At 40.7% G+C, this 20,605-nt stretch overlaps 1 protein-coding gene and 1 pseudogene across 1 annotated transcript; both read left to right on the top strand.

The window, feature by feature from the left end:
- Window positions 1-1,089: 1,089 nt before the first annotated feature.
- LOC133062758 (olfactory receptor 7E24-like) lies at window positions 1,090-9,389 on the top strand. Its single transcript, XM_061152152.1, has 5 exons — window positions 1,090-1,109; window positions 1,381-2,319; window positions 4,758-4,861; window positions 6,136-6,257; window positions 9,105-9,389. Exons 2-5 carry the CDS (start codon window positions 1,436-1,438, stop codon window positions 9,387-9,389), a joined length of 1,395 nt encoding a protein of 464 aa, XP_061008135.1. The 5' UTR covers window positions 1,090-1,109; window positions 1,381-1,435.
- Window positions 9,390-12,318: 2,929 nt separating this feature from the next.
- LOC133062757 (olfactory receptor 7E178-like) lies at window positions 12,319-20,174 on the top strand (annotated as a pseudogene).
- Window positions 20,175-20,605: the final 431 nt, after the last annotated feature.

Raw genomic sequence — 20,605 nt, 5'->3', positions numbered from 1 at the left:
GGTAAAGAATCCACCTGCCAACTGAGGAGACACAGGTTCAGTTCCTGGTCTGGAAAGATCACACATGCCCCCGGGGCAACTAGACCCTGTGCCACAGCTACTGAGCCCAAACTCTGGAGCCTGTGCTCTGCAACAAGAGAAGCCACTGCAATGAGAAGCCCACACACCACAACTAGAGAGTAGCCCCACTTGCTTCAACTAGAGAAAAACCCAGTGCAGCAACAAAGACTCAGCACAGTCAAAAATAAATTGGCAAGTAAATAAATAAATAAAAAGCAAGCTTTAAAAAAATTGAATTACAGTATGATCTAGTAGTCCCATATCTATGCATATACATGAAGGAAATGATCCAGCATCTTGGTTAGGTATATCAATACACATGTTTATTGCAGTGTTATTCACAATAGAAGGGGATTCCCAGGTGGCTCAGTGGTAAAGAATCCACCGGCCAATGCAGGAGCCACGGATTCGATCTGGTTCAGGAAGATCCTTTGGAGAAGGAAATGGCAAGCCATTCCAGTATTCTTGCCTGGATGATCCCATGGATAGAGGAGCCTGGCAGGCTACAGTCCATTGGGTCACAGAGTGGGACATGACTGAAGTGACCAGGAACACACACATTCATAACAGAAAAGGTACATGGACAACTACAGTGTTTGTTGACAGATGAAAGGATCCAGAAAATGTGGTGTATGTACATACTTATAAAATGCTTATAATATGCATAGTTTTTGATGATAGCCTGTTTGACCAGAGTGAGATGATAACTCACAGGAGTTTTGATTTGCATTTCTCTAATAATTAGCAACAATGAGCATCTTTCCATATGTTTGTTGGCCATCTGTATCTCTTCTTTGGAGAAATGGCTATTTAGGGCTTCTCCTCATTTTTTATTGGGATGTATGTTTTTTCAATAATGTAGAATCCAGATGACACACGCCTGCCTTTTTTAGAGCATTTATCAATATTTGAATGAAGGGAATAACTATCAATGTGTTTGAATAAGATAAGGTATCTTTAGTTGGTTCTTAAATGTTTAAAATTAGAACGACTTTTTTTGTTAAAGGAGGAAGGGTAAATCTTGTTCTATATTTTTTTTTCATAAAGAAGTAGGTTATTTTACTATTATTTTTAACATCCTTCTGTAACTCTTCATTCAAGTTTTTCTAAAGTAAATGAGTATAGTAAGAGGGGAATAACAGAAACAAATTAGGAAATATTTCCAAGAAGATAAGACTTGTCATACTGAGAAATACTGCTGAAGGCACTGACCCCAAGGATGAATACCTTACTTGTGAATCTCTTGAACCCAAAATATGGACAGAGAGCTGTATGTCCATGTCCTCCTTTCCTTTATTCCAACCTTCTCTTGTTCAAAAGGTGGTCAAGCTACACAGAACCACGAAATCTAACAAGTGTATCAGAATTCTTCCTCATGGGACTCTCAGATGACCCAGAACTTCAGCCTTTGCTCTGTGTCCTCTTCCTGTCCATGTACCTGGTCACTGTCCTGGGGAACCTGCTCATCATCCTGGCCATCATTGCTGACCCTCACCTCCACACCCCCATGTACTTCTTCCTCTTCAACCTGTCCTTGGCTGACATCAGTCTCATCTCCACCACAGTCCCCAAGGTGATTGTGAACATCCAAACTTACAGCAGAGTCATCTCCTATTCAAGCTGCTTGACACAGATGTCTATTTTTATCTTTTCTGCGTGTATGGATAGTATGCTTCTTACTGTGATGGCCTATGACAGGTTTGTGGCCATCTGTCACCCACTGCATTACATGGTCATCATGAACCAACACACCTGTTGCTTCTCAGTTTTGGTGTCGTTTTTTGTTAGCTTTTTGGACTCCCAGCTGCACAATTTGATTGTGTTACAAGTTGCCTGCTTTAAGGATGTGGAAATCTCTCATTTCTTCTGCAACCCTTCTGAAGTCCTCAAGCTTGCCTGTTCTGACACTTTGATCAATAACATAATCATGTATTTCTTTGGTACTATCTATGGTTTTTGTCCTATCTCAGGGATCTTTTTCTCCTACTATAAAATTATTTCCTCTGTTTTGAGAGTACCATCATCAGGTGGGAGGTATAAAGCCTTCTCCACCTGTGGCTCTCACTTAGCAGTTGTTTGCTTATTTTATGGAACAGGCCTTGGTGTGTATCTCACCTCAGCCATCTCACAATCTCCCAGGAAGTATACAGCAGCCTCAGTGATGTACACTGTGGTCACCCCTATGCTGAACCCCTTCATCTACAGCTTGAGGAACAAAGACATCAAGAGTGCCCTATGCAGGCTTCTCAGCAAAGCATGGTAATATCAGCTTCTGTGCAATTCTTCTTGAAATTTATTTTGAATTATGGATTGAAAAAATGAGTGAAACTAAACATGTAGACCAGAAAGATGGTTAGTTAGCATCACTGACTCAATGGACATGAATTTGAGCAAACTCTGGGAGACAGTGGGGCACAGAGGAGCCTGGTGTGCTGAGGTCCTTGGGGCCACTAAGAGTTGGATGCGACTTAGTGACTGAATATTTTTTCAGTTCATGGTTTTGATTCCTCTCCAAGTTTCATATATGAATATTAATGAATATTAGGTCTTTTGATTTGTCTTTAATTGGATTGGGGGAACATTCTGGGATCTTTTGTATATCATATTGAATACATAATAAGTTCCTCTCAAAACCCTGGTATTCAAATGAAATGTACAACTCTTTTTATATACTTAAAATTTACATCCTCAGCTGAGTCCCTTTGCTGTTCACCTGAAACTATCACAACATTGTTAATGAGGATTCAGTTCAATTCAGTTGTTCAGTTGTGTCTCACTCTTCACAACCCCATGGATTGCAGCACACCAGGCTTCCCTGTTCATCATCAACTCCTGGAGCTTGCTCAAACTCATGTCCATTGAGTTGGTGATGCCATCCAACCATCTCATACTCTGTCGTCCCCTTCTCTTCCTGCCTTCAATCTTTCCCAGTATCAGGGTCTTTTCAAATGAGTCAGTTCCTTGCATCAGGTGGCCAAAGTATTGGAGTTTCAGCTTCAGCATCAGTCCTTCCAATGAATATTCAGGGCTGGATTCCTTTAGGATTGACTGGTTGGATCTCGTTGCAGTCCAAGGGACTCTCAAGAGTCTTCTCCAACACCACAGTTCAAAAGCATCAATTCTTTGGTGCTCAGCTTTCTTTATAGTCCAACTCTCATGTCCATACATGACTACTGGAAAAACCATAGCTTTGACGAAATGGACCTTTGTTGGCAAAGTAATGTCTCTGCTTTTCAATATGCTATCTAAGTTGGTCATAGCTTTTCTCCCAAGGAGCAAGCATCTTTTAATTTCATAGTTGCAGTCACCATCTGCAGTGATTTTGGAGCCCCCCCCCAAAGTAAAATCTCTCACTGTTTCCATTGTTTCCCCATCTGTTTGCCCTGAAGAGATCGGACTGGATGCTGTGATCTTAGTTATCTGAATGTTGAGTTTTAAGCCAACTTTTCCACTCTCTTTCACTTTCATCAAGAGGCTCTTTAGCTCTTATTCACTTTCTGCCATAAAGATGATGTCAACTGTGTATCTGAGGTTATCGACATTTCTCCCGGCAATCTTGATTCCAGCTTGTGCTTCATCCAACCCAGCATTTTGCATGATGCACTCTGCATATAAGTTACATAAGCAGGGTGACAATATACTGCCTTGACCTACTCCTTTCCCAATTTGGAACCAGTCTATTGTTCCATGTCTAGTTCTAACTACTGCTCCTTGACTTGTATACAGATTTCTCAGGAGACAGGTAAGGTGGTCTGGTATTCCCCTCTTTTAAAAAATTGTCCGCAGTCTTTGTGATCCACAGAGTCAAAGGCTTTGGCATAGTCAATAAAGCAAAAGTAGATGTTTTTCTGTTTTTCTCTTAATCAGCTATATCCCAATACAAACTAACAAGTTAAAAGAAACTAATCTCAAGGAATACCATACCAAAAAAAATTTTGCATCCTTTTCCATGGTTCTTTTAGGTAAGTAGAATAGGAAAAAGGAGTCCAGAGTGGTGGTGGCTAAAGGACAAAGAAAGGAAAGCCTGTGAAAATAGAACAAAGGAAGGTCTCAGGACCACAGTGAGAACTTCAGGTAAAACAAACAGCCCTCCTGGCTAGTTCAATGTACATAGGGCAGGCTCAGGGGGAGGAGAAAAAATATATAAAAAGAGGAGCCAAAATTGAGCTGCTTGACTTTTCACTTTGCTTCTTTTGAGTCAGTCTGCCCTCACGCCTTGAGGATGTATTTTTCTTTGCTTGCCAAATAAAACTGAGCTGTAACCAAGTTGTAACACTGGTCCATCTGTTGCTTCAAATTCTTGCTGTGGTGAGACAGAACCAAGGAAATTACACACTCCCCCAACATCTCAGGTGCCATTTCTCAGATTTAACCTGGCTGAAACAACTGTGGCTTGGCCCCCATGAGGTGGAGGCCAAGCGCACCAGAAGCCCAAATCGGTGAAAGTTCCTGCGGTGGAAGCTGAATGTGAAGAAGACCCAGCTCAGGGGAAGTGACAGGAAGCCCAGCGAGCAGGAAACCAGGACAGCAAAACCAAACTCTGCAGAAAGTTCATGCAGCGCAGTCTCAGATTCCAGGAGACCTCCAGTTAAGGTAGGAGGTCCTTGTTCCTATGGCTGGAAGGACATATGGCTAACAAAATCTTAATTCCTTTACAATCTCTCGTTTCTTGTTTCCCTGAACCCCCCTGTGAACAGGCGAGTGGCACTGGTGCAGCTGAGGGACTCTGACAGGGGCTACTCCCTAGTGTGTCCCAAAGGCTCCACCGTCTGCTCTGCCCTAGTAGCTGTTGCCCAAGTGGGTGAGGATTCTTCTGTCCTTAATCTCCTTTGTGCCAAGGATCAGGCCAATGAAAACTGTGAGCACAGCTCAGGTATCTAGCAGATTTTCCAGCAGATTATGAAGGGGATTCCTTGGTATGCTTCTCCCACTGCTTTTCCCTCCCATCCTTCAGCTCCTCTCTCCATCTATGCCACTGCTTACAAAGTATGGGGAAGGTCTTCATCTTCCCATATCTGAAAGTTGTGTTTGAAACTGATTATCTAAGATTGGGTACCTAAGTTCCACAACCATGGGACTATTAGTTGTGGGACTGTGCCCAGTCTCAGCAATAACTCAGGAGCCCAAAGAGAACGCAGTTGCCTTCCTGAAAGGCTAAAAGAGGCCTTCCAAAAGTTTAGGAATCTGGACTTAGATTCTTACAAGGGACAGGTGGTTTAAAAAGACAAATTTCTGTCCCAGTGTGCATCAGATGTCAGGATAAAGTTACAACAGCTACAGCAGCAGGACCCTGCTGCCTTTTTAGTTGAGATGGTCCAGACAGCCACCAATACCTTTTATAACAGAGAACAGGAGAGGGAGTCCAAGGCTCAGGAAAGAGAAAGAAAGAAAGAGACAAGGCATGCCCAGATGCTGGCCGCCCACCAGGGAAGCCCTATGGCAAACCCTGAGTCCTTGAAGGACAAGGCATGAGGCAAAAGCCTAATCTGCAGATAGGTGAGACATTGGGCCAAAGAGTGTCCAAACCATGACAACTCTCTTAAAATGGTTTGCTACAAACTTGGGTTATCTGGCTTTCTCTGATTAACAATCATCTTTTGATGTTCAGACTACCTACCCTTTGTTGCAAAACTTCTATATAACAGGTTCCTCCCCTTGCCTCCTCCAAGCACTTCTCTCAGGGTTACTAGAGATGCTGTCTTCCATTCTTGAAGTTCTAAAAATTTCTGCCAAATAAAACATAACTCTCAAATTTTAGGCTGTGAATATTTTTTAGGTTGACACTTCCATACTTACCTTGTGATACTGGGATGGGCTTCTTGAAATGGCTGTGTTATTTTCCATATGGCTTTCTTCTTACATACTTTAGATAATAGTAAGTTTCACCCCACTTGAAGTTAAGTTCACTACTCCCTCTATACCCCTAAAGAGTTAGTCATTCACGTTCGACTCTTTTGTGACTCCATAGACTGTAACTCTATCCATGGAATTCTCTAGGCAAGAATACTAAAGTGGGTTGCCATTCTCTTCTCCAGGCTTTATATCATTAAGCTCTTAGTATTTATTGTGTTGCAGAAACCAGTGATAGAGAACTCAAGCACCACACTTGGAGAGTTGGAGAACTCAAGTTTATTATGCCAGTGGGCCCAGAGGAGTTACCACTCCAAGCTCTCAGCCCCAAACAAAGTGGTTACAGAGTATTTATAGACAGACTATAGTGAAAGAATATGTCAAGGCTGTATATTGTCACCCTGCTTATTTAACTTATATGCAGAGTACATCATGAGAAATGCTGGGCTGGATGAAGCTCAAGCTGGAATCAAGGTTGCAGGAGAAATATCAATAACCTCAGATATGCAGATGACACCACCCTTATGGCAGAGAGTGAAGAGGAACTAAAATGCCTCTTGATGAAAGTGAAAGAGGAGAGTGAAAAATTTGGCTTAAAACTCCACATTCAGAAAACTAAGATCATGACATCTGGTCCCATGACTTCATGGCAAATAGATGGGGAAACAGAGGAAACAGTGAGAGACTCTATTTTGGGAGGCTCCAAAATCACTGCAGATGGTGACTGCAGCCATCAAATTAAGAGACGCTTGCTCCTTGGAAGACAAGTTATGACCAAGCTAGACAGCATTTTAAACAGCAGAGACATTACTTTGCCAACAAAGTTCTGTCTAGTCAAAGCAATGGTTTTTCCAGTAGTCATGTATGGATGTGAGAGTTGGACTATAAAGAAAGCTGAGCACCAAAGAATTGATGCTTTTGAACTATGGTGTTAGAGAAGACTCTTGAGAGTCCCTTGGACTGCAAGGAGATCCAACCAGTCCATCCTAAAGGAAATCAGTCCTGAATATTCATTGGAAGGACTGATGCTGAAGCTGAAACTCCAATACATTGGCTACCTGATGTGAAGAACTGACTCATTTGAAAAGATCCTGATGCTTGGGAAGATTGAAGGCAGGAGGAGAAGGGGACGACAGAGGATGAGGTGGTTGGATGGCATCACTGACTCAAAGGACATGAGTTTGAGTAAACTCTGGGAGTTGATGATGGACAGGGAGGCCTGGTGTGCTGCAATCCATGGGGTTGTGAAGAGTGAGACACAACTGAACAACTGAAACAAGCTACATAGAAAATAATATAGCTAGCAGTTATTAGTAAGGTCACAAGCAAGAATTTAAATCAAGAACTTTCATTGTGCATAACCTGGTATACCCCAGGTCATCTGACTCAGTTAAATGATTATGAAAAGTGAAGGTGAAAGTTGCTCAGTCGTGTCTGACTTTTTCGACCCCATGGACTGTACATGGAATTCTCCAGGCCAGAAAACTGGAGTGGATAGCCTTTCCCTTCTTCAGGGGATCTTCCCAACCCTGGGATTGAAACCAGGTCTCCCACATTCCAGGCAGATTGTGAGCCACACAAGGTGCTAATCTCCTGGTTGTCCATCATGGAACATCTGACCTTTATCCAAAGATTTGTTACTGAGATAAGCTTTAGAAACAATCTTAGAGTGTCCTTTTTAATAACTTAATTAAACCTTTTAGCAAGGTAACATAACAAGGAACTATCTCAGAAGTGAGTCTTAGTAATCACAGACCTTAATTAACAAAACCAGAACTTAATATTCAGTGAAACATAATTTTTTTAAAACTCATTGTGAGGGCATTAACACTGTATCCAGCGAAGGCTTCAACCCATCAAATAAAATAAAATAAAAATGAGGTCTGTCAGGGAGCCAGGAAAAGCCAAGTGGCCATCTTGGATTTCCAATAGCCTTGGCTCTTTGATTTTCAGCTGTTGTTTATCCATTTTTAATTCCCTGATTTAGGAACAGACTATTGCAATGGTTTAAGGACATCAGGACATTTAAGCAAAAGTCTAACTGTGAGGGCTTATTTTTTTGTAGAAGCAGAACGAGCTTTGTCTATATGTACCATAATCTTAAATAAGTCTTATTTACTTTACCAAAATAACAAAAAGATTTAAAAAACAAATATAAATCACTTAAAGGCAAAGAAACTCATAATCTGTTATCAAAAGCTGCATTCTAACAAAACTTTGTTCTCTAAACAGAGAGAAGACCAAATTCAAGTTTTTGCACCAGCTTACTTTAAACTCATTTAGGTAAACTTAATCAAATTTATTTTAAACTCTGTCAGTCCCAAGCATGCACAAAACGTTTTTTCAGGGTCCGTTTTCCATAAACCTTCTAATAACTTTCTGTGTCTATCATTCTGTTCTCTCATCTTGAAACACCTGTAAGTCAGACCTACTTTCTTTTCCCTTCATAAAATGTAATTTCACTCCTTATACCATCTTTATTAAAAACAGACTTCCTACTTTCCTTAAGGAACTAAGAACTGGCCTTTATGTTAGCATTTTATAGATTGGTGAGCATAAATACCAGTGATAATTTTTTAAAAATGTGCTTAATGCTAATGACTCTTAGAAGTGTCTATATTAGGTTAGCAAACAAACATTAATTCTAGATATTTAATATTGAATATTTCCCAGTTTAGGTGAATCTGAAATTCATTTAGGTTAATTTCTCGTGTGTTTAGAATTGTTCAATTTGTAAGTGCTTACATTTTTTAGGCCAATTAAATTAGAATTCACTTAGAAATTCAACAATATTACCAAAAAAACAAAAGACATACACTGAGACATACATAAATCCAGACAGATAGACAGAGATCTTACAGTTTTCTGTTTGAGATTTAAAATGTCTCTTACCCCTTTTTTCCTTTGCTTGAAGTTCTAATTTGCCCAAGGCAGAGGTCTTAGGCAAACTGGGCTGTGTATTTCAAGGACATGCAAAGGGTTAGCTTCAAGCTTTTCCCTAGACAGGCCTTTTAACAAACTAGTTGTTTTTAATTGCATATGCAATAATAATTGGTTTTACAGTTTCCAAGAAAAAAATTTCTCTCACTCCATTCAATTAACAATCATGCACTCACCATCATTCAGAGGTTATCACAATGTCTCCCTTCTCCTGAGTCCTCAGGTTTCTTTAACTGTTGCTCCCCTCTTGGGAGCTCCAAGCAGGTGGTCAGTCTCCTCTTCTACCTGTTGTCATAGGACCTGACTGGGGACTGGACCCAGGACCTTACATTATCCTGTGGCCATTCCTGGTGAGTTGGTCTGTCCCTCCAATGAGTCCGGTTGGGGCTTGGCCGTCTGGAGAGTTGGAATGCCGGTACAAAAGAGAACCCAGAAAGTCATCAGGTGGCATGCCTCCTTGTTTGTGTGGGAGTTCCTCCTCTCTGCCCAGCCAAGCCACTGGTCCGGCGACTCAAGTGGCTGGCATGGTTGGAATCTAGCTGGGGCCTCCAGAAATGTTGCAGAAAGCAGTAATCAAGAAACCAAGCACCACAGTTGGAGAGTTGAACCCAGGTTTATTACGCCGGCGGGCCCAGAGGAGTTACCACTCCAAGCTCTGAGCCCGAAACAAAGGGGTTACAGAGTTTTTATAGACAGACTATAGTGGGCAACATTAGCTGCTAATAGACTGGTCTAAACTAAGGGGCTTTGCATGAACTGTAATAGCGGTTAAGATGGGGAAGGGGATGCCTGACCTTTACAAGGACAGGCATGATTAAGCAGGATTGCAGGGGCTAGGCAACTGCAAAGAGCAGGACAAGGGTGAGTGAGATAAGCTCCAGTTCCAGGTATTGATGTAAGTCCCCACTTTCCGAGACTGCATATCCTACATGACCCAGACTTTGCAAGGAACAAGCTGAGTTACAGAGGCGGAACGAACAGGAGGTTATGAAAAATTTTAACCTTTCCTCTTCAACTGGTTTCTGTCTGTCACCACATAGTTCCATTTTTGCCTTTATCCCGCAGTAGATTTTTAAACAACTCCCCATACCTAATTCTTTTAATTAAAATAATTAGCTTGTTTTTTGTTCTTGACCTAACCGTGAATGATACATCATAACAGGGATAGGAAGGTATGTTAGGAGTTGTGTGCATTTTGGAGCATTGCAAAATGAGTTAAAAATGAAAGTCTTTTTTTGTACTTTTAATTTTTAAATTTAATTTAATTTCATATTGGGGAGAGTCTATTTACAATGTTGTGTTAGTTTCAGGTGGTTCATTTATACATGTACATATCTCTATTCTTTTTTAGATTCTTTGCCCATATTGGTTATTACAGAATATTGAGCAGAGTTCCCTGTACTGTACAGTAGGGCCTTGTTGCTTATCTGTTTTATGTATAGTCGTGTGTGTGTGAAAAAGTGAAAGTGTTGGTTGCTCAGTGGTGTCCGACTCTTTATGACCTCATGGACTATAGCCCACCAGGCTCTTCTGCCCATGGGATTTCCCATGCAAGAATACTGTTATCCCCCAAATCCTAATTTTCCCTCTCTCCCACTCTCCCCTTTGGTAGCCATAAGTTTGTTTTCAAAGTCTATGAGTCTGTCTGTTTTGTAAATAAGCTTATTTGTATCATCTCGTTAGGTTCCACATATAAGTGATATCATATGATAGTTGTCATTCTCTGTCTGATGGTGTGATAATCATATTAAGTGAAGTAAATCAGACAGAGAGTAAGAGAAAGTGTTGAGGGACTTCCCTGGAGGTCCAGTGGTTAAGACTTCACCTTCCAATACAGGTGGTGTGGATTGGGGAGCTAAGATCCCACATGCCTTGAAGCCAAAAATGCAAAACACATAACAAAAGCAATATTTTAACAAAATTCAATAAAGACTTTAAAAATGGTCCACAAAAAAGTATATAAAAGGCAATAGTTCTCTAATACACCAACATATGTCAGTTGAAAAGAAAAAATAGACACTGGATGTCATTTAAATAAACAAAAAGCCCTTAATAATGGAAATAGAAAGTTCCTCTTAGAGACCTAAATCTTAGTTGAGAAAATGGAAGTAACTTCAGATTCTGTTACAGAATTCTCCTTAATTTACATGATTAACACAATGAATTTGCAGACATCAAAGTCAAAAGTCACAAATTAAATTTTTGAAAAAGAATCTATACTTGATGCTAAGATACTTGAAATTAGCAGACAATTCAATCTGTACATTTAATGTATACATATAGGCTTTCTCCTGAGAGGAGGAAGGACTCAGCCCCTTCTAAATGGATTCACTTTTCTTCTTCTGTTAACATGAGGAGGTCCTCAGAGATTGCGATAACATGGACCACTTTTGCTAATTACAAACACTGGAATCAAGATTGCCAGGAGAAATATCAATAACCTCAGATATGCAGATGACACCACCCTTATAGCAGAAAGTGAAGAAGAACTAAAGAGCCTCTTGATGAAAGTGAAAGAGGAGAGTGAAAAAGTTGGCTTAAAGCTCAACATTCAGAAAACAAAGATCATGGCATCAAGACCCATCACTTCATGGGAAATAGATGGGGAAACAATGGAAACAGTGAGAGATTTTATTTTTTTGGGGGAGGGTCCCTCCAAAATCACTGCAGATGGTGACTGCAGCCATGAAATTAAAAGACACTTGCTCCTTGGAAGAAAATCTATGACCAACCTAGACAGAATATTAAAAAGCAGAGACATTACTTTACCAACAATGTTCCATCTAGTCAAGGCTATGGTTTTTCCAGTAGTCATGTATGGATGTGAGAGTTGGACTATAAAGAAAGCTGAGTGCTGAAGAATTGATGCTTTTGAACTGTGTTGTTGGAGAAGACTCTTGAGAGTTCCTTGGACTGCAAGGAGATCCAACCAGTCAATCCTAAAGGAAATCAGTTCTGAATATTCATTGAAAAGACTGATGCTGAAGCTGAAACTCCAATACTTTGGCTATCTGATGTGAAGAACTGACTCATTGGAAAAGACCCCAATGCTGTGAAAGATTGAAGGCATGAGGAGAAGGGGACGATAGAGGCTGAGATGGTTGTATGACATCACCGATGAAATGGACATGAGTTTGAGTAGGCGCCAGGAGTTGGTGATGGACCAGGAAGCCTGGTGTGCTGCAGTCCTTGGGGTTGCAAAGAGTTGGACATGACTGAGTGACTGAACTGAGCTCTGTGCATTGACTCTCAAGGCCATACAGGAGGAAATAATAATTAGCCAGTGCCTTCAGCCTTTCAGGGTACCGTTCTCAGTTAGACTTCATATCTGTGTCTCCTCCACCAAGAGTCATCATCTGCATAAGGGAATTCATACCTGAGTCTGTCTTCCTGCCCAGCCTGAGGACAGAGCCTTTGCTGTCATCATTCACCAGGCAGGAGAGGACAGTGAATCCAAGCTCCTAGGTCATGACCCAGCAGAGGTACTGCATGGTCCAGTGAGTGCCTGGGTTGATGATGGATGGGGGAGAGGCTCTGGGAATTGTTATCAAGACAAGCACAATGGGTTGGTGTAGACAGATGAAAGGACACTGATAGGCAACATTTCAGCTCAGAAGCCTGTGGAGTTTATGTTCTTTTTCCTGTTGGAGATTTCCAAACTTTTACTCAGAATTCTGCTCTTCTTTGCCACTGTTTCTGGCATCCACAGGCATTGCCCACACTGGAGTAGACAATGGATCTTTTTGAACCATCATCCAAGAACTCCAAAATGATCACAAATGTCATAATGGTGATGACGATGATGAGAGTAACCATAATATTACAAAACTTTATTTTTTTTAATTGAAGTATAGTTGATTCCCAGTTTTGTGTTAATTACTGCTGTATGCCAAAGTGATTCAATTACAAATATATACTCATTCTTTTTTTAATATTCTTTTCTATTATGGGTTATCATAAGATATTGAATATATTAATAGTTCCCTGTGCTATATGGTAGGACCTTGTTGTTATATCTATTCTGTATATACCAGTTTGTGTCTGCTAATCTCAAACTACCAATCCATCCCTCTTCCACTTCCCTCCCACTTGGCAACCACCAGTCTTTATGTCTGTGATTCTGTTTTATAGATAAGTTCATTTGTGTCATATTTTAGATTTCACAGTAAAAGTGATATCCTTTGGTATTTGTCATTCTCTTTCTGACTTACTTCACTTAGTATATAGTCTCTAGTTGCAACCATGTTGTTGAAAATGGTGTTATTTTGTTCTTTTATGGCTGAATAGTTATTTCATTATGTATATGAACCACATCTTCTTTATCCATTCACCTGTCATTAGGCTGTTTCCATGACTTAGCTGTTGTGAACAGTGCTGCTATGAACATAGGGTGTATATATCTTTTTGAATTATAGTTTTGTCTGGATTCTTGCCCAGGAGTGAGATTGCTGGATCACATGGTAATTTTATTTTTAGTTTCACAATGCGTCATTGAAGCTTTCCTTGCAACAGGCTCTGATCAATGTGTGTGTAGTTTTTAAAGTTTTATCTGCATACCCTTAAAATAGAAGTATACACATTCTCATTATTTTACAGTTGAGGAAATGAGCAGAGTTTTCTTATTCAATTTGGCCCCGGGGTAAAAAGGAGTGGTCAGGTGTGGATCTGAGCAGTGAGATTATTTACAGGGCACAGAGTGCAGGGTGATGTCTTTCCATACAATTTAGTTTCATGTGACTTTTCAGCTCTTGACATGTGGCTAGTCCAAATTGAGGTGTGCCGTCAGTATAAAATAGCAGCTTTTGAAAATATACAAAAATATGTAAAATATCTCAAATTTGTGTATTGGTGAATTTTTAATATTTTTTATATAATGGATTAAGTAAAATATTTTTTTTTTTTAAATACCTAACTTATTTGGCTTCCCTGGTGGCTCAGTGGTAAAGAATCTGCCTGCCAAGAGGAGACCCAGGTTTGTTCCCTGGGTCAGGAATATTCTCCGGAGAAGGAAATGACAACCCACTCCAGTATTCTTGCCTGGGAAATCCCACGGACAGAGGAACTTGGGGGGCTACAGTCCCTGGGGTCACAAAAAGAGTCAGTCATGCCTTAGCAACTAAACAACAACAAATGTGTATGTATAACTGATTCACTGTGCTGTACAGCAGAAAGTAGCACAACACTGCAAATCAATTAGACTTCAATAATAAAAAGAATTAAGTTGTAAGACATTCAGATGGTGCGGCGGAAAATTGCTTGCTGTGGGGGGGGAACCCACATAAACAGTGACCAGAAGTATCAAAAGTGAAGTGTTCTCTGCAAAAGAGAAACACAAGAAGTGAGAAAGCAAATAGGTTTCTCCCATGTAGTGCCAAAGACTTGATTCAGTTTTAATCTATTACTCATTGGGTCAGAATGCCCATGTCTTTGGTGGCATTTCTGAGGGCAATGGATGCTATCACAATGGGGGACTGTTGTATGGCAACAGTTCTCATGGTGAAAGTGAGGCATATATACTTGTGTACATAAATATATATATATATTTATATATATATATTTTAAACAAAAACCTGGGAGAACAAATCCACACTTTTATTTGCTTTTCAAGAAGTTTAAAATCCTTGAAGGGTACAGCATCACTTGGATTCTGTGTCTAATGGCCTTTAGCGGGAAGGTTGCTTCAGAATTAGACACGAACTATGCCACAGCTTGTCATGAGCTTGAGTCATCTTTCCCCATTCTGGATTTGTTAGGTTTTCCACCAGGAGTTACTGTGTTGTTCTTCACTTTGTACACTTAAGCACATTTCTTGCCGAGATAGAATTCCGTTTCATCTCAAGCATACACACCTTCAATTTTCAGGATAACTGTGTGCTCCCTCTGGTTTTGTAGACCCTACTTAAAGCCAGCAAAACCAGCCTTGGATCAGAGCCCTCCAGACATATTTGTCATTTTAGGTAGAAGTCCTGTTCCCAGCAGGCCTCCACAGGGTCCAAGATGGCTGAAAGACAGGAGGCATACATGTTTGTCCCCCTTTTCCTATGTCCAAGAACCGTCACAAGATTATAGAGGGTACCTTGTTCAAATTGAGTGGGATTCCCTCAATGATCCCAGTACAGCACAAGAACATGCAGACAGAGGAGGGTAGGAGATCATTCACTTGCTGGACATGTGCCCCGGCCAGGTGGCCCTATGGCTCCCTCCACTTTTATTTATTTTTAAAAATTGTTGATATGTTGTTGATATATTTTTCATTTTTATTCAGTTCAAGAAGTTTTCTTTCCATCTTTTTTTGTTGTTGTTGAATGGCATGTGGGATCTTAGTTCCCCCACCAGAGATTGAACCCATGCTGCCTGCTGGGGAAGCACCGAGTCTTAACTACTCGACTGCCAGGGAAGTTTCTTTCCTCTACTTTTATTATTTTTTAATCATTTATTTTTTAATTGGCATATAATTGCTTTACAGAATTTTGTTGGTTTCTGCCAAACATCAAGATGAATCAGTCATCAGTATACATATGTCCCCTCCCTGCCCAGCTATTACTGTAATTTGTGTCCCAGTGTTGACTGAGGACAGAAGGTTTGCTAACTGGGGCATTTCAGCAGATATTTAAATTAATTCAGAATCTATGTTGAAGAGATGCAGAAGTGGCCCTTATTTTTGTTCTATAAATTCATTTTAGTATATTTTGGCTTCCCAGTTGGGTCAAGTTGTATGCCTCTGTTTCAGTTTTTTACTTCCTTCTCAGTATCCAAGTTTCTTTCTCCCTCTCTTCCGTCTTTTATTCTCTTTTTATTCATTTGTTTTTCAAATCACTGGATATATTTTAAGGGAGGTCTTCTCTATCCCACTTGTATTCATCGATTTCTTTCTCAAAGAGACTCAGATCAACATCCTCAGGGTTAGGGACCACCCCATTCATCCCCACCATGATAATGGTTGTTTTACAGGGTTTGTATACCCTGTTCTTAACTCAGCTTTGAAGTAATCCCTTTGCTGTGCTACAGGGACTCCATGGATGTTTCTCCCTATAATCTCAAGGATCTGGATCTTTGTTATAACAAAGGCATGGGCAAGCTTAGTAACAGAGATGTTCAAAGATTCTGGTCTGTTATTAGGAGTGTAGACCTCAACGTGACATGTGATGCCTGCTTTTTTCTTCTCTTCCCTTCTTTCCCCCTCCCTCTGCTCCCTAATGATCACTCTTTCATGAGCAACCATGGAATGGACCTATGTCTTGCCCAGGGCATACTCTTTCACCTGAACACCCAAAGACACTATTGTCTGGTTAAATGACACAACTAGTCAGGCTATGAGTTCTTCCCCTGGGGCTTCCCTGGTGACTCAGCAGTAAAGAATCTGCCTGCCAATGCAGGAGACACAGGTTCAATCCCTGGTTCGGGAAGATCCCACATGTTGCAGAGCACCTAGGCCAATGCACCACAACTATTGAGCCTGTGCTCTAGACCCCAGAGCTGCAACTACTGAAGCCCATGTGCCCTAGAGCCTCTGCGCTGCAGCAAGGGAAGCCACTGCAATAAGAAGCCTGTGCTCCGCAACTAGAGAGTAGCCCCCACTCACTGCAACTGAAGAAAAGCCTGTGCAGCAACGAAGACCCAGCAGGGCCAAAAGTAAATAAATAAATAAGAACAAAGAGTCCTCCCCCTGACCCTAGTGTCAGTCACAGCTTTATTCTAAGACACGCAGACAACTCTGAGCCAAGACACAAGACCTGGGGCCACAGAAAAAAGATATGATCCTATCCTTTTGTCTCTAATCGCCAAATAATTATTGAAACTCCTAAATTAAGTTATTTAGATCTGTAAGAGAGGACTGAAAGGGCTCAACAAATGCAGCAAAGTGAAGCGAGCAGGTGGTTGCTTTAAGTGTCTGCTTGACATTAGGCAACAGAGCCAGTGACGAAGCCAGACCAAGAGCATAAAGACTTCTGATGGTGGCGATTACTGCCCTAGTGCCCCATTTGCTGTAGTGGACACTTTTCAGAAATAAGATAGACTCTCACCCCAAAATTAACTTGGATGGATAGACTGAAAATGCCACACATATAAGAGGGTATAAAAAGCTTTACTCTTCTTCCTCTCCTGGGCATGTACTCTGAGAAATCCATCATTGAAAAAGACACATGTAACCCAATGTTCTCTGCAACACTATTTACAATAGCCAGAATGTGAAAGCAACCTAGATGTTCATCGACAGATAGATAAAGAAGTTATGATACACATATACTATGAAATATTACTCAGCCATAAAAAGGAACAAATTTGAGTCAGTTCTAGTGAGGTGAATAAATCTAGAGACTTCCAGAGTGAAGTGAGTCAGAAAGAGAAAAACAAATACAGTATCTTAAAGTACTTTTCTGGAATCTAGAAAGATGGTACTGATGAGCCTATTTGCAGGGCAAGAATAGAGATGCAGACATAGAGAACAGACTTGTGAACACAGCAGGGGAAGGAGAGGGTGGGACGGATGGAGAGAGTAGCATTGAAACATATACATTACCATATGTAAAATAGATAGCCAGTGGGAATTTGCTGCGTGGCATAGGAAGCTCAACTAAGTCCTCTGTGACAACTTTGAGGGGTGGGTTGTCTGGGGGAGTGGTGTTCAAAAGGGAGGGGATGTATGTACACTTATGGCTGATTTATGCTCTTGTATGGTAGAAACCAATACAACATTGTAAAGCAATTATCCTCCAATTGAAAATAAATTAAAAAACATTTTACTCCTCATATGAAGATCTCTCTGTATGGAGAGAGCATAGTGGTTTCAAGTTGGTCTGAAATGGCATGAGTGTTCAAGTAAAGTGGCTTGAGTTTAAATTTTTTAAAACTGTGGTCAGATTCTCATTAGTTATCTGTTTTATACATAATATCAATAGTGTATAGCTCGGGGAATTCTACTTGGTGCTCTGTGGTGACCTAAATGGAAAGGAAATCCAAAAAAGCGGGGATACATGTATTTCTATAGCTGATTCACTTTATTGTACAGCAGAAACTACCACAGCTTTGTAAAGCGACTATGCTGCCATAACAATTGATTTAAAAATTGTGGTTAGAGTGTGAGTTCAGAGTGAGAGTTCCAATATAAGTGTTCAGGCTGGCTTGGTTTGAATCTTCCACTGTTGCCAAAGGAATGAGGACCTGGACTTTCATCAGCTTCCCCAGAAGTTGAGCAGAAGGAGAAGAAACAGAAGTATGGCTTAAAAACTATCAGTAACCAAACATCTCACACACACACACACACACACACACACACACACACACACACACACAAACACACACAAAACAGAGCTACATGCTTTATTACATAGCTCTTAGAGTTTTATAAATGGTCCAAATCAAGAGAATTAATTGCACTGCATTTGGACAAAAAAATATACATAGGACTGCTTTCTAGTGTCCTTTAATTAGAACTTTTTTCTCTAAGGGAAATGATATTTCATATATATATATACACACACACATATATATATACACACTCACATATATATATACATACACACTCATATATATGTATATATACACTCACAGACACACGTATATACATATTTTTGTTGCCTTGGTCTTGGTTGCAGCATGTGGGTTTTCTCTAGTTGCAGAAAGCAGGGGCCGCTCTCTAACTGAGGTGCACAGGCTTCTCATTGCTGTGTCTTCTCTTGTTGTGGAACACAGGCTCTAGGGTGCACGGGGGCTTCAGTAGTTGCAGCAGGTAATCTCAGCAGTTGTGGTGCATGGACCTAGTTGCTCCACAGCGTATGGGATCTTCCCAGATTAGGGATTGAAACTCTGTCTCCTGCAATGGCAGGCAGATTCTTATCCACTGTAACATTGGGGTGGGGGTGGGGGTGGCTACCCAAGTGGCACAGGTGGGTTTGATTCCTGGGTCAGGAAGATCCCCTGGAGGAGGGCATGGCAGTCCACTCGAGTATTCTTGCCTGGAGAATCCCATGGACAGAGGAACCTTGCAAGCTACAGCCCATTGGGTTGCAAAGAGTTGAACATGACTGAAGCAACTTAACACACACACACATACCACCAGGGAAGTCTTCTTATTACCTTGATTTCCTTGAAAGGATAGGAACTAATATTTTAGTGTGTTTATGGAATTTTTTAATCTCTTAATATGCATGCTCCTCTATTTGTTTAGCCTCTTCTTTCCAAAGTGATGCATATAATAATAGATGAATGGAGAAAAGGCCAATGAAATAAGGAGTTCTAAGAAAGTTGTGTTTGTTATTGCAAAGAAATATTGCTAAAGAGATATGTTCCTCAAGTGAATGCATTATTTATGAATTGCTTGACTTCAGAATATAGACACACTGATGGGCACATGTATATTATTTCCTTTGTATCAACTCTCATTTATTTTCCAGGAAGTGTCTCTGCTCTGTGGAACCATGGAATTTGATAGGTGTCTTGGAATTTCTCCTCCTGTGTCTCTCAGATGATCGAGACCTGCAACCCCTTCTCTCTGGGCTGTTTCTGTCCGTGTACCTGGTCACTGTGCTTGGGAATCTGCTCATCGTCCTGGCTGTTATCTCTGATTCTCACCTCCACACCCCGATGTACTTCTTCCTCTCCAACCTGTCCATGGCTGACATTGGCTTTACTTCTACCACTGTCCCAGAGATGATTCTGGACACTCACACTCATAACAGAGTCATCTCCTATGTGGGCTGTCAGATTCAGTTGTCTGCTTTTAATCTCTGGGTGTATGGACAGTGTCCTTTTAACTGTGATGGCCTATGACTAGTTTGTAGCTGTTATCCCTTGCATTAGCTGGTTATCATGAATTGATACCTCTGTACCCTCCTGGTTCTGGTGTCTTTTATAATCAACCTTTGGGACTCCCAGATTCATTACTTGATGATGTCTCAACTTATATTTTTTCTCAAAAGTGGAAATTCCTCATTTCTTCTGACTCTCCTCACCTTTTCAAACTTGCCTATGATGATACCCGCATTGATAAAATAATAATGGATTTTATTGGTGTCATCTTTGATGGTACTCCAGTTTCAGGGATCCTTTTCTCTTATACATGAATTATTCCTCCATTCTGAGAGTCCCATTAACAAGTGGGAAGAACAAAGTCTTCTCCACCTGTGGTTCTCATCTATCTGTTATCTGCTTATTTTATGGAACAGGCATTGGGATGCACCTCAGCTCAACCATCTCCCAAGGAAGATGCAGTGGCCTCAGTGGGGTACACAGTAGCCACCCCCACACCAAACCCCTTCATCTACAGTCTAAGGAAAAAGAACATCAAGAGGTCCCTATGGAAGTTCCTCAGCAAGGCAGGCTAATCTCAATACTTAGGACTTCTTTTCTTGGGTCTATGGATGAGAAATGATCTCAGACTAAACATCTGGAGTTGGCAAACATGCCTTTTTGATCACATAAATTTCATAGTTCAAGTTTTTTATTTACTTATCATATTTATTATGTCTGAATGTTGTTTATTTTGTCATATGTTTAAAGGGATTAAGAGAGTATTCTGGATCTTATGTAAGCCAAAATCATTGTATGATTGAATCCTATTCCACCTGTTGGACTTCCTGTATTTGTCACCCGTGGCCTAGGCACCCTGTAGAAATTCACAGCTCTTTACTAATCTATATATCAATACAATTTGTAGCCATTTTCACAGTCCATGTTGGTTTTCTATAAAACTGGCTTCTATCAAATTTATTGATTCAGGTCTGTGGGGAGTGGATGTCACTTGTCTTCAATATTG

This window comes from Dama dama, chromosome 9 (assembly GCF_033118175.1).
Source record: "Dama dama isolate Ldn47 chromosome 9, ASM3311817v1, whole genome shotgun sequence".
Classification (NCBI taxonomy): Eukaryota; Metazoa; Chordata; class Mammalia; order Artiodactyla; family Cervidae; genus Dama; species Dama dama.
This window is presented reverse-complemented; position numbering and strand designations above follow the sequence as displayed.